Source organism: Stenella coeruleoalba (assembly GCF_951394435.1).
Source record: "Stenella coeruleoalba genome assembly, chromosome: 8".
Taxonomy (NCBI): domain Eukaryota; kingdom Metazoa; phylum Chordata; class Mammalia; order Artiodactyla; family Delphinidae; genus Stenella; species Stenella coeruleoalba.
In genome coordinates, this window is record NC_137154.1 from 84,448,232 (window position 1) to 84,463,279 (window position 15,048).

At 37.1% G+C, this 15,048-nt stretch overlaps 1 protein-coding gene across 2 annotated transcripts in view; it reads left to right on the forward strand.

Annotated features, from left to right (window-relative positions):
* The window catches only part of ATM (ATM serine/threonine kinase), a 138,853-nt gene that overhangs the window by 117,593 nt on the left and 6,212 nt on the right, over positions 1–15,048 (forward strand). For both annotated transcript variants that reach the window (XM_079928766.1, XM_079928767.1), the window contains 5 exons: positions 4,315–4,464; positions 6,410–6,575; positions 7,932–8,018; positions 12,809–12,923; positions 13,682–13,745. In XM_079928766.1, coding sequence (XP_079784892.1) covers positions 4,315–4,464; positions 6,410–6,575; positions 7,932–8,018; positions 12,809–12,923; positions 13,682–13,745 — 582 coding nt within the window. The remainder of the gene's footprint in view (positions 1–4,314; positions 4,465–6,409; positions 6,576–7,931; positions 8,019–12,808; positions 12,924–13,681; positions 13,746–15,048) is intronic.

Consider the following 15,048-nt stretch of genomic DNA (forward strand, 5'->3'; position numbering starts at 1 on the left):
CTCCAAGAATGTGAAAGTTATGTTATAACTATATTGCTAGTTGTTCTTGATTTCAGTTAATGTTCCTGGAAGTTCTATAGTGTATGTAGGGAAGCAGTCTGCCTAGTCCAGGTCTTCTGTGGAGTCATTCCCAATCTGGCATTCAGGTGTCCTGTGATCATTGTGTCAACAAGAAGGGTCATTGACTTCCTGAAATTAGCTCTTGGTACCCAAATGTCAGTATACAACCTCAAAAGGAGAGACCTGTATATTGAGGCATACCAGATACCTTTCATCAGAGAGAATCACATGGAGATGAAGGAAGACAAAGTTCTTATTGTATATGCTGACGCTGAGACATAGCCCTCTGATAACTAGAATTCATGTGACTGGACTAATTTATCTCTACCAAAACTACATTTTTAGAAAGTATATTGAACAACTATTCTAAAGTCTTAGATATGAGAGGATTCACTTTTTAAAATCAAAGTCTTATATAAACAATATTTACGTGCAGAAAGAAGCTTCGTACTTAATTCTTCATTATGCCTTATGCCAATAAATAATTTTTCTTCTTTGTGATATATCTTCCTTCTCAGTCAGGATTCTGGGAGAGAAGTTGTAATTCCCTAAGGCATTCACTGTATTTAATGAATTAACTTCATTTCTATGTACCTAGGATGGTACTAGCTATGTACCTTGAGGTAATTTGAGAAAATAGTCATTAATCATTTTTTGTGATGCCCAGGCAAAATACTCAGATACTCAGATGAAATAGGCTATTCCAGGGAATCTTAGTACCTGAGGAAACACTGCCATTTGCCTTTTGAAACTTGAATTCAACTGTTTTTACATTAACCAACATCACAGTTGAATTCTGAAATGAGATAGAAAAAAACCAACCTGGTCCTTTCTAGATCAGTCTCTTAACAAAAGGCAAGGGTTTGATTTTTTTCCCCATAACTAGATATTAATAGAGAGTAATTTTGGAAAAGGCATCTTTGATGGAATATACTAGGAGGCAAGAATGTTAATGTGATCAAGCATTAGGGGTCACAGCTAGCTCAAAGATAGGGCTGGGTTTTCTGGAAGGAAGGCATTTAGAGCTACTTAAGCAGGAAGGAAAATCGGTTAGAAAGGCTATGAGATCTGTTCATTCATTTGTTCAATAATTGTTTATTTACACACCTAGTGTTGTGTTAGATACTCTAGTAGGTGCTGGGGATATAAAAGGAATAAAACATAGTCCTAGTTCTTAAGGAGCTCACCAGGGGAAACAGACACACAATTATAATGCAAAGTGTTAAGTACATTTTTAGAGAATGAAAAGAGCTAAAGATAGAGGAATAATGCTTATCTTTAACACCACTGGGGAAGGCCCAGGCTGAGGGCAGGAAGAAGCTCCAGTGCCACCAGGGCACAGAACAGGGAGAGGCTTGGGCACCAACTCTCAGTGGCCCCTCAACACAAGGCCGTCACCCACAGGGTCACTGTGACTTATTGGAGCAAGCAGAGTCTTCTGGGCCAGGGTTCTTCTAGCTTGTTTTTCACTGTACCCAATTAGGAGGCCTCACTGCATTAACAGGCAGCCAGAACCTGTTTAGTGGTTGCTTACTAAAATGCCTGTAATCCAGCACTGCTCCTCAGATTATGGCCCTGCTTCTAAAGAAAGGGCTCCATTTTGGGAGCCTCTTGGCCCTGAGAGTGAGCAGAGGCTCAGGAAGGATACACAGCGTGAGATTCACAGCCACTGTCCTTCTTCCGCTGCTGGAGACAATTTAACATCCGAGGGAGTTTGAGAGGAAAGGAGGGACCAGCCCTCTCTGCCCTGCCTCATCTGCCTCTGACTGTGCTCCTATAAGAAAATTGATAAGTAGCCTGAAACCCATGGTACCAGGGCCTACCCTGTGTCCATGATCCTTGGCAAGCCCTTCCACTCACCCCCTTAATCAGAGTGGGTGGACACAGAGCAGAAGGAAGCCTGAAAAAGGCTTTAAAGCACAAGCCTTTTGTAGGGGCCCCTCTCAGTAACTTCAGGGCATGGCTTCTGTTCTACAGCCTCCAGGACCTGGGCCTGTGAACATCCAGGAATTAGCCTTAGGATCTGAGCAGCAGTATGTTCCTAAGGCTGAGCCCCACCAGTTAGCTCATCCAGAACTAGCCTCATTTTGGCATCTTGGAGACAGGGTGCTGGCCCTGAGCCTACTCATCTAGAGAGGACAGTCGTAAAGGGTTCAAGACCCAGACACTGTAAAAGCTGGGGTAGAGCCCCCATGAGAGAAACATGAGCCCTGCTCTGGAATCACAGCTGTAGAGGACCATTTCAGGGGAAGGGCAGAGTGGGCAGAAGAGAGTAGGGGTATGTGTGCAGGCAAGGAGGTGGGGGGAGTGGTGACTTAAGACAGAAGCATCTTATTCCCTATATCCTAATTTTGTTTCACTTCAGGGCTTTTCACTTCCCTCTGCCTGGAATACTGTTCCCTCAGATCTTTGCATGAATTATTATTCTTTTAGGTTTTTCTCTAATGTTACCTCTTCAGAGGCGCCTTCTCTGACCATGTCTCTATTACTCACTTTTTTAAATGTATGTTTTGTTCTATTATAATACTTTTTACCTGGCATCATTAAATGTCTATTAGTGTATATGTCTGACACCAGAATGAAGCTTTATGAGGGCATGGTCTTCATCTGCCTCGTTGCCACTCTATTCTCAGTGCCCTAGCACCATGTGTAACACATAATAGACTCTCAACAAATACAGTTAATAAATTAATGAAAGACCTCCTTCATGTTAAGACACAGAATATAAAACAGTAAAACATATTTGAGTACATTAAAATTAAAAATATAGAATTAAAGATACTGTAAAGACAGGTGGCTGAGAAAATGAATTTTAAAAAATTTATTAAACATAAAAAGGATTGTTATAATACTACTAACAACAAGAAATTTATATATAGAATATGTAAATAGCTCTTACAGACTAGTAATAAAAAGACAAGCAGGTAAGAAAAAAGGTAAAGAATACAAACAGCCAGTTCACAAGAAGAAAACATTTGAATAGCCAATAAGTCTTATCAGATTATACTCTACTGGGAATCTGGAAAATACAAATGAAAACCACAGTGAGATACTATTACACACCTCTTAGATTGACAAAGTATAGAAGTCTGACAATACATTGGGAGGTTATAGAATAAACTCTGCTAATGGGTATATAAATTGGTACAACTACTTTGTATAGTTACTTGGCAATATATGGTTAACTAAGTTGAAGATGCGTATCCCGAATGACCGACCCAGCTCTTCAATTTCCAGGTATGTGTATACCCTAGAGAAACTGAAATATATTCATTAGTAGGTTAATTAATTGCAGCAGTGTTTCAGGGAAATCTGGAAATAATGTAAATGTTAATCAATATTCCGATTGTATAAGTTGGATAATTGTGGCATATTTATACAAAGTACAGTTGTTAAAACGAATGACTTAGGATTAAATGTACTAACACAGTTAAGGTAAAACAGTGTTGAGTGAGAAAAAAACAAATTGCAGAAACATACATATAGTGTAAATACTCTTTATTTAAAGCTTACAATTACTTATGTATGTATAGCTTTGAAATAAAAATACTGTATACCCAAAAATACAGGAACATGATAAGCAAGTTAGCAGTCATCTTGTTGGTAGGGAGGGGCATAAGGTCAGTGAAGGGTACAAAGAGAGCTTTGTCTCTTTCCCAGCAAATATGAATAATCTTAGATTTGATAAAGCTGTTTAGTAGGTAAAAGGGTGTTTGTTTATATTATTTTCTACATTTTATGTATATTTATAAAATGTCATAATTTTTAATCTTCCCAGTAAAATTGCTTTTATGTTTAGGAATACATTTCCTCTTGGTGAAGCTAACGAGACTCCGAAGCAAGAATGCATACACTTTCAATTATTAAAGTATACTAAAATTGACACTACATTTGATATTTTCCAAAGTGAAATTCTTTGAATTTGACATTAAAAGTATAGGAAAGCAAAGTTAATTCCTCTGCTAAATGGAACAAACTAAGTATGGCTCAGTCACAGATGATGAGTATAATTAACAGGATTGACCTCTCAGGGATCATGGAGATTGAGAGAAGAGCAGGTTCTCAGAAGTCTATGCAGCAGACTAGAAAATCTTATTCTTTGAGCTTGTTTATTTTCAGTTGCTTTCTTCCTATGGACAGAAAAATAATAGTATAACTTGAAAAAATGCTTCACACTGACTCTGATATTGAATAATCATCACATGCTCTTTAATGCCTTTCCATAATCAAAACATACTTAATCTGTAACTTCAGGTGGTTCCCCTTTCTCAGCGAAGTGGTGTTCTTGAATGGTGCACAGGAACTGTCCCTATTGGTGAATTTCTTGTTAACAATGAGAGTGGTGCTCATAAAAGATACAGGCCAAAGGATTTCAGTGCCTATCAGTGTCAAAAGAAAATGATGGTGAGTAACACTCAAAAATATAAGTTATTGCAAGATTATCTAATAGCTTATTAAAACTGATATCAAATGTTATGGAATGTAAAAAGTTTTAATTTCATCAGGTAATTGTTAATGACAGTAAGTATAAGAAAGTAAGCTCACCAGAATGAAAGTGTGTGTGAGTGAAAAAGGAAGGTTTTTAAACTATGATAAGTGTCAACCCTTGTCCTATGAGAACTTAACATTATTCAGTGTATGCAAATTTGCTTCCAGTTTGGGGTAAGCTAATTCTTAACAAAACAAACAAAACACTAACTAAAACCAAAAAAAAAAAAAATTATGAAATAGAGACATTCAAAGACATTTGCCACATCACACTGGCCATCTGGTCTGACATTCATTCACCCAATCAGTGACATTTATTGAATGTGACCTCTCTACCAGATACTATGCTGAGACTTCACAAATATGACTAATCACCATCATACTTATCCCATTTTAAGATGAGAAGAAGTTCTGAAAATTTTGCTTACTCCAGGTCAATGAGCTAATAAATAGTGGAGCAAGGATTTAAACCTTGTCTGTCCAACTCTAAAATCCATTTACTTTTTCTTTTGTTGTGCTTTCTGTTATATGTTTTTTAAAACGTATGGTAAAGTACTATAGGGATTGTGATGGAAAGGTACTGTGTAGGCACAGAGGAGGACGTGATCAGTTCTACCTGGGACAGGGAGGAGTGGAGAGAATCAGATTCAAGAAAGACTTCATAGAGGAGATGGTATTTGAGCTGAGTTTTATAAATGAATTGGTTTTCCAAGCAGAGGAACATACAAACAAAAAGGAAGGAGGCATGAACAGGCAGGTATAGATAGCATAGGCTTAGGTTTTGAGGAGGAATAGATGAGATTGAAGCAGTAGTCGTTAGTCAAAAAATGGAATGTTATGAAATGTTAAGAAATTTTCACTCTATCCTGTAGGCAATAGAGAACCCTTGAGAAGGATAGTAATATCAGATTGGCATTTTAGAAAACTCTGACAACACTTATATTTTTGAGGGTTATATTTTTGAGAAAGCTGACTAGAGGCATGAGGCGGAGTCTGAACTAAGAGTAATAGCAGTAGGAATGGAGAACAGGCAGTTCATATAAGAAATATTAAAGAGGCAAAACTTAGATGATTTGGTTGCTGTTTAGAAGTGGGGTTGATGAAAAAAGAGTATCAGTGGCACCCAGTTTCCTGGTTGGTATGATGGAGTAGGTGGAGAAGCTATTTACCGTGTTGGTGAATAGAGGAAGTGGCTGGGTTTTGCCAAAGATGAGAAGGTGAATTAGTTTGGATTTGGAAATGATCCAAGTGAAGATGTTGAGTGGGAATTTGGAGAGGCACATCAGGCTGGAGCTTATTAAAGATACCTGAGCCAAAGATACAGATTTGGAAGTATCAGTCCATAGATGAGGATTGAGCCTTTTGAAGTAGATGTGCTTTGCTTCAGGAAATTATTATATAGTAAGGAAATGTTGAAGGACAGATCTGAGATGTGTCAGCTGCTTTGCCATCCATCCGGGATTGATTTTTCCATTCTTTCTCTTTTTCCTGTTTCCTGTCACACCCCTAGTGCTGGGATATACCTAAGACTATCTGGAGCTACCTTTGGCATTTTTGTGTTTACTTCCACATAGCTTACAGAATCATTCAAATTAGAATTGAATTAAAACAGATAACAGTCACTGTTGGTATGCCACCTTCCCCTAAAATTAACATGAAAACCCTAAAGGGATTATAGCTTGTTATTAATTGCTTCCCTGACCAGACTTTTAGCTTCTTGTGGGTAGAGATAATATCTTGTTCATCTTTTTATTGCCTTTATTTCTATCATACTATTTTCCTATTGAAACTCCTAGTAGACTTCAGTTAAATTAGTTGAACAGAATATTCAGAAAATAATTTTATATTTTATCTATTAAAGGATGTACAAAAAAAGTCTTTTGAAGAGAAATATGAAACCTTCATGGAGATTTGCCAAAATTTTCAACCAGTTTTCCGCTACTTCTGCATGGAAAAATTCTTGGATCCAGCTGTTTGGTTTGAGAAACGATTGGCTTATACTCGGAGTGTTGCTACTTCTTCTATTGGTAACCTTCTTATACATTTTAGTAGATTCAGCACTTCCTACATTCTGAGTTACAGGGGGATGGTGTTGGTGTTGGTGTTTGTTAATCAGACCATCTTCATCATTAGATCATTGTGTTTCTTTTTCATCCTGATTCTTAGCTTCTAAATGTAGCTCTTAGCTTTGGCAGGAGAGAATTTCTTTTTTCCAGGTAGGGAAATAAAGACTGGTTATTTTTCCTTCATTGCTTAATAGTGAATATGGCTTATTTTCTTTCCTCTCAATGTATTATTTTCTGGGATTTTCTTTGGAAAATAATAAAACTCGTGATAATTCCATTTAAGTTATTTTCTTTAATTATTATTGTTCTTGCATACAGCCTCTATAATACCATGATATTAACACCCAAAGATTGATTCTGTTTAATAGAATTTTGGTTTTGGAATAGGAATAATGATATATATTTAAATATTCTGTGTACAATATATATTTTGGCTTTTTTTATTTCTGAGAGATTGGAATAGTTAGATAGGGCAGTTAACAAAATCTTAGAGTATGAGAACTAACAGGAATATCAGTGATCTATTGTTTTTTAATTAAAGACCACTCTTTTCATCACTTAGGTACAATACACCAGGCAGGACATGTATATTTTGAAAATTTTCTAGGTAATAATGAAACCCTCTTTTTTTCTACAATGATAATCATTAATCTGATTCAACTAATTTAGTTTACAAACGAGAAAGTAGGCCCAGTTAATGACAGAGCTAGCCATGCACCCCAGGCATCCTGACACCCTTTCCACTATTTTTTTGTAACACCTTATAGTGTGTTTCATTAGGTTAAAAGCAATTTTAAAACATGTTATCATCTGTGTTAAAAACAGAAATGTAGTTTTTCCTGGATATATACCTGATGAAATGAATTATTGACTAATTTGTGTTAAATATAATTCATCAAGCAGAAGAAAGTTTCACTGAAGAATGAAGAATTTACCCATAGGCGCCTCAGTTTAAAAGTATACTCAATAAATATTTGAGTGTATATAGTGCACTGCTTTGGCCCTGGTAAATAATGGGTCTCAATTTTAACCACACTCAATTTTGAAGTATTAATATTTTAATATATGTGCTTATTAGTAAATGGAAAACTTTTTTAGCAAATCATCTAGGATTTGTAAAATGCAGTATAAATGAAAATGGCTGGCAAGATTTGACTTAAACTGAAAATGGCCAGTTATGTACATAATTTCCTTCAAGTAGGCAAAAAAGCCTAAGCTACTTAAAAATTATATAGAGTCAGTGGTATTAGTTGAAATTATGGCTAATTGTGTTATAGAAATAGATGATATCAGTAATTTCAGATTTTTTTTTTCTAGTTGGTTACATACTTGGACTTGGTGATAGACATGTACAGAATATCTTGATAAATGAGCAGTCAGCAGAACTTGTACATATAGATTTAGGTAAGTAACAAAAGATATGTTTCTTTGTTCAATAAATATTTGGTCATCAAGAAATGTTGTTTGCCTGCCAGGATATTGCAAGTATGAGAGAGAGATCAAAACAATAAATATTGTTTAAAAAAAAGCATAAACACAGTGATGCTGGAGGGAGTAGCTAATTCTGCCTTGGATAATGAGTGACATTTAAGCCAGATCTCAAAGAAAGAAAGGATAATCTAGAGAGAGGATAGAGCAGATATGAAGGGAGGAATAATGAAGTTGTAGCATGTTTTAGGAGTGGTGAGACATTAAATGTGGCTGGAGTGAAGTTTGCATGTAGTTGAGTAGCTTGAGGTATAGATTGGTACTAGATTATAAAAAGCCAGGCCAAGAAGTTTCAACTTCAATCTGTTAAACAATGGGAAGTAAATGAAGATACATTTAATCAGGACATAATCTTATTTGATTATTGGAAAGATAATTTGGGGAACAGTATCTGTGCAGTAGGAAAACAAATTAGGATATGTTATAATAGTTTAGACGAGATAATGAAAGAAATGATTTGGACTAAAGTTGTATGAAACAGGAGTTGGATTTGGGGGACATTTTTGTAGTAATTTTGCACCAGTGATATTAGATGTGGAAATAGTGGGAGAGGGAACTCCAAGATAACTGAAGTTTCTAGCTAAGGAAAACAGCAGGTTTTGTAGAGAATAAGAAACTGATGAGTTTAGTTTTGTATGTTGTTTTGAGGTATTATTGGGATTTCCAGGGGAAGTAGACAGTTTAATATATAGGAAAGCAAAGATGTTGAACATAGTAAGAGATGTAGAACTTTTCAGCAAATAGATTTTAGTTGAAGTCATTGGACTAGAGGAGGTTCTAATCTTGTACATCATCCTTGATGACGAGAACTAAGGATGGAATTGTAAGGAATCTCAGCATTAAAAAGGCTGAGTCTTGGGAATTGCCTGGTGGTCCAGTGGTTAGGACTCGGCACTTTCATTGCTGAGGGCCCAGGTTCAATCCCTGGTTGGGGAACTAAGTTCCCACAAGCTGCACAGCGAGGCCAAAAAAAAGGCTGAGTCAGAAAAGAAAAAAAAAAATGAGAAATAACCAACAAGTCATAGAAAGTAGAGGTAGGGATATCTTGGAAGACAAGAGAGGATAAATTTTCATGGAGGAAGAAGTGCTGTGCTCAGTAGTATCTGATACAGAAAGGTCAAATAAGATGAATGCTGAAAATAGACCTTTGAATTTAACAATTAATCTTAGTAAACTTTGGATAGAATGGAGGAAGTAAGATTGTGAAAAGGCAAGGATTAAATGGAAGTTAAGGATGTGTAGGCTAAGAATCTGGAACTGTTCTTCAAGAAATTTAGAAGTAAGGGAAGAATGAAGAGAAATTTGCTGCAGAGATGGGAGACACACATTTGGTCCCCTCCCCCCACTTCTTTTGGTTTTGAGGGTTTTTTGTTCTTGTTCATTTGCTTTCTTAAGATGGGAGATACTTATAGGAGAGAGACAAAGATAATTGAAATAGCAAGGGAAATCATGAAGTATGTGAAGGTGTAGTGTTGGCTTTACACTGGAAGCGTGTTAGCTTTTCCTCCAAGAGAAGAAAGGATGAGTGCTAATAGGAAAGTCTTCAGCTAGAGGGGAAAGAATTTGAGGGAAATTATATTTGCTATTCTGTTTTCTCTGAGAACTGGAAAGCATGTTTATTTGCTAATAATTGGAGGGATGGTAATTGGCCTTAAAAGAACAATAAAATTTTAAAAGTGGGTACCATGGAAATGAGACCAACGGCTGGCTAGAAAGGCATAAATAAAAAAGACATGCCAAGAATTTTAAGGGGCATTTTAGGGTGATAATCCCAAGTTTGTAGTGTCATCATATGGTTTCTTCCAAGCACCCTCAGCATCCCTGGAATTTAAGTTCTAGTTTGAAGTGGTAAGTGTGGAGGAACAAGGGGCCAAGAAGATTTGAGTTACTAGAGAGAGTAATCAACTTTGCAGGCTATACCCTGAGCTGAGTAGGGAAGGAAGAGAGACTAAAAGACTAGAAATCTCAGTGAGTTTGAAGATTATTTAACACGAATAAAGGGGTAGAAGGAGAAGAGGTTTTAAGTAAAATGTAGAATTTAAGATTTCTTAGAAAGTACAGTTTTAGGAGATTATAAGTTCTATAGTATAAGTTTTTGCTAAGTGGTTTGCTAAGAGAGAGTAAATTGAATTTCATTAGAACAGAGAAGATCAAGAATATTATATGGTTTTCCCCAGAATGAATTCCAGAGTTAGGACAGAGAGGAAGATTGTGAGCTAGGTCCACACCAACATTCAATGAATTTGATAGGAAATCTTAGATGTTGGGTTATAATAAATATGAGGATGAGTGGAGTTGTTAGAGCCAGAATGTGGGAACTCAGTAGAGGAGTGAAATTTTGCATGAGAACAAAAGGGCAGTGCAATGGAAGCTGCAAAGTAGAGATAGGAGTATGCCAACCGATGTCCAGGTCATGCTAAACACATCTATAAATGAGAAAGGTAAATTGGTATAACCAGTTTGGAATACTGTTTGGCATTATCTGCTAAAGCTGGGAATTGTGACCCAGCAATTCCACTGCAGTAAAAATGCACGCATGTGTATAAGAATGTTCATAGTAGTACTATTCATAATAGCCCCAAATTAGAAACAGCCCCAACCCCCATCACAAATAGAATGGATGAACAGTCTACAGCCATACCACCCTGAACGCACCTGATCTTGTTAGATCTTGGAAGCTAAGCAGTGTCAGGCCTGGTGAGTACTTGGATGGGAGAATGGATGAATGAATTTTATTGTATTCATAAAATGAAGTACTATATAACAATGAGATTGAATGAACTATAGCCACACTCAACATGGAAGACTCACAAATACAATCTTAAGTGAAAGAATCTAGATACAATAGAATATATACTGTATAATTCCATTTATGTAAAATATAAAACTGATAAAATTAATCTATAGTGTTGGAAGTCAGGATAGTGGTAAGCCTTTGAAGAGGTGTTTCGTGATTCATAGAGAGATGAGGCGGGGCTTCTGGAATGCTGGTTACATGGGTTTGTTCATTTTAAAAATCTCAATTAGCCACACACTTGAATGACTTTGATGATTTGTACACTTTTCGGTGTATCTCTTTGATTATCTGTTGCTGCATAAGAAACCACCCCAAATTTAGTAGCTTAAAACCACTATTACTATATCTTATAGTCTATGCGTTGACTGGTCTCAGCTGGAAAATTCTCACTTATGATCTTTCACACAGCTGTAGTCAGCACCTGGGGCTGAATTTACCTTAGGATTCAACTGGGCCAGTGTCCAAGATGGCTTCTTACACATTTGATGCTTCATTGCTCCTCCATGTGGCCTCTCTGTCTAGGAGAGTAACCTGAACTTCTTACAAAGCATCTCAGAGCTCCGAGAGGAAGGAAGTAGAAGTTAAGGGTTAGCTTGCAACTGGCACAGTGTCACTTCTGCTATATTCTCTTAGAGTAGTGTCATACAACCAATCCAGATTCTTCCCTCTCTTTCTGGGACTCCAATAACAACATTAGACTATCTCACTGTATCACTTATGCCAAACCTTGTTTTTCCTTCAGCTCACCCATGGTGTCAGTGGAAACCATGTGGGGAGCCTGGACTTCCCGTGTCACCAATCTGTAGCAAGGAGCCCCCTTTCCTCTTGGATGTCAGAGGAGGCCAAGTGGGGAACCTGGTCTTCTACCACGACTTAGCAGTAAATAAGGTGGTTACTCCCAAAGCCAGCAAAAATAGAAGTGTAGATAAGATCCAGAGTCTCATAATGTAATATTTAAAAAGGTCAAAATTTCAATTGAAAATCATTTGTCAGGAAAATTGCAGTTTGAATGAAAAACAATAGACGTCAGCACTGAGGTGACAAAGATGTTAGAATTATCTGACAAAGATTTTAAAGCAGCCATCATAAAAATACTTCAAGAAGCAATTACAAACATGTTTGAAACAAGTGAAAAGGTGCTAAGTCTCAGCACAGAAATAGTTTCAACATAGAAATAGGAGATATAAAAGAGAACCAGGTGAAAATTTTATTTTCCATTTTTTGGGTGATTCTCTAGAGAACTATGTTGAGTGAAAAAAGCTAATCCTCAAAGGTTACATACTGTTTGACTCCATTGATATACTTGAAATTACAAAATTATAAAAATGGAAAACAGATTAGTTATTACTGGAAGAGCAGGGGGTAGGGGTAGGCCTTGGGAGTAAGTAGGTGTGGCTAATATAGCATGAGGGATCCTTGTGTTGATGGAAATATTCTATATCTTGATTGTATCAGTGTCAACATCCTGGTTATGATATTGTACTGTAGTTTTGCAAGATGTTGCCATTGGGGAAAAGTGGATAAAAGATATAGATATAGATATAGATATAGATACACACACACACAAACACACACACACACACATATATATATATATATATATCTTCTGCATTTTAAATTCTACCCTTCACTACCTCATATTTAAAAGTCACCCTTTAACATAGAATTCTCTAATTACATCAATAAATAATTTTTTTAACTTGATTTTTTAAAATTGGAGGTGGATCTCCTCGAGAATGCTGGAGATGAAGAAGGCAGGCAGAGCAGAAACAGAATAAATGACTGTGTGTTTTAGTACTGATTGAATATTGGTGACAAATTATTTAGTGCCTCTGCAAAGTTCACATACCAGTTGAGGAAAGTAAATTAGCTATGGGACCTCCTAACCTCACTGTATTTTTTACTTCAGGAGTTGCTTTTGAACAGGGTAAAATCCTTCCTACTCCTGAAACAGTTCCCTTTAGACTCACCAGAGATATTGTGGATGGGATGGGCATTACTGGTGTAGAAGGTGTCTTCAGAAGGTAAGTCAAATAGGGTAAGGTAAGGCAGATGATTTTTGGTGTTGAAATTATTTGGATTATTGATTTCTATAGATTATAGAGTTCACCCTTACTAGAATTATTATACATTCCAGTGCTTTACCAGTACTAAGGAAAAGACCTTGGGTAAAAGCAGTAATTATTTCCCCTTCCTTCAGACCACCTGGGACCTCACCCAATATGACACACATACTGTCCTCCCTTACTGCCTCTGGAAGCAGCCCGCCTTTAATTTTCACACCTTTGTCCTCGCTAACTCTTTGTTTACTGATCAGAACTTCTCTTGTGTGCTCATTCTTGGGTATATAAATTATCTTAAAGGAGCTTATGATCTGGTACCAATTTCTGCTAAAAGAACTTTGCAGTTCCCTGTAGTTTTCCCAGCATAGGCCTACATACTCAACTTTCTTTCTTTTTTAAGTCTACATACTCATCTTTTAACAGGGCAGATTCTAGTCAAAGTAAACTGTAATTACCATAATAATCAACTGAAAGAAATGTTTCATAGTAGTATTGTGTTATTCTTATAAATGCTAAGTTCATATTCACAAATATATTTGTATTCATTTTAGAAACATCTACTGAAAACCCACTCTGCCAAGTACTATGCTCTTTGAGATATTAATTTGGGAATTATTAACAAGAATAGTCTCAGCATACTAAACATGAGTATATAGGAGGTAAAGATATGTTGAAAATGTTGGTGTATAATAAGATTCATATTTATAATGTGTTTGTAGATGCTGTGAGAAAACCATGGAGGTTATGAGAAACTCTCAGGAAACCCTGTTAACCATTGTAGAGGTAAAGTATATTATAAGGAAATCTTTATTTCTCTGCCCGATAGACTGTGTATCTTGTTAGGAAGGCACTGATTGGAAGATCAGTGCTTTGTTTTAATGAGGTGGGATGATGCTGGGCAGCAGGAGAGTAAATAGTGGCTTAGAAACTTGAGGCCTTCAGCCCCCTCAAGTTTCTTGGAATGTTACAGCACTATAAGTAACTATAACTATAACTATAACTATAACTATATAACTATAACTATAACTATATAACTATAACTATATAACTATAACTATAACTGTAACTATAACTATATAACTATAACTATAACTATAAGTCTTTAATACATACATCAGCATTTTGACATCTTAGGTACCTTGTATGGTATTATTTTCAGAATGGTTTCCTTTGGAATTTGAAGAAAAATCAATAAGTTGTATCTCCTTTTCCCATGCCCAGGTTCAGAACCATGTAGTGAGACAGATGGAGATCAAAGTGTCAGCATTGTTACTGTAGGAACATGACTGAGCAGTGAGGGCCAAACTGGCTTGCTGCTGGTGCCACCTCAGTGCCTCTTTGCTGTCTTAACCTGGGAACAGCCCACTGAGTGGGGTTTGGGCCTACAGGGCATAAACACTCCATCAAGATCACTGCCTCATGTTGATCAGGGCAGAAAGGGAAGGAAGTCCAGCAAATTTCCAGTGCTTATGACGTTAATTCTACCCAAGTGAGAACTGGATACCCAAGGCAGTCATTCTCTATCCTAGTAAAGGGTATGTGGGGCAAGAGATCAGGAGAGTGTCCTCCACAGGGAAGCTTGGAAGTAGAGTTGAAGCATGCCTCCCTTACATTCTTTCAGCTTTTTGTTCCTTTAACTGGTGGTGCTGGACCTGGCTGCACTTTACTATCACCTGTATTTTTTTTTTTTTTTTTTTTTTTGCGGTACGCAGGCCTCTCACTGCCATGGCCCCTCCCATTGCGGAGCACAGGCTCCGGACACGCAGGCTTAGCAGCCATGGCTCACGGGCCCAGCCGCTCCGCGGCATGTGGGATCCTCCCGGACCAGGGCATGAACCCGTGTCCCCTGCATCAGCAGGCGAACTCTCAGCCACTGCGCCACCAGGGAAGCCCGACCTGTATTGCTTTTAAACAACATTGATGTTGACCAAATTTGAACTAAACTTCTAGGGATGAGGCAAGAACATTTGTATTTTTTAAAAGCTTCATTGGCATTAACCATTAAGCCTGTGATCAACAAGGTGGAACTATATCCCAAGGAGGGTGAAATTTATAGTTTATTAGGGTGGTCCTGTGTCTACTACCT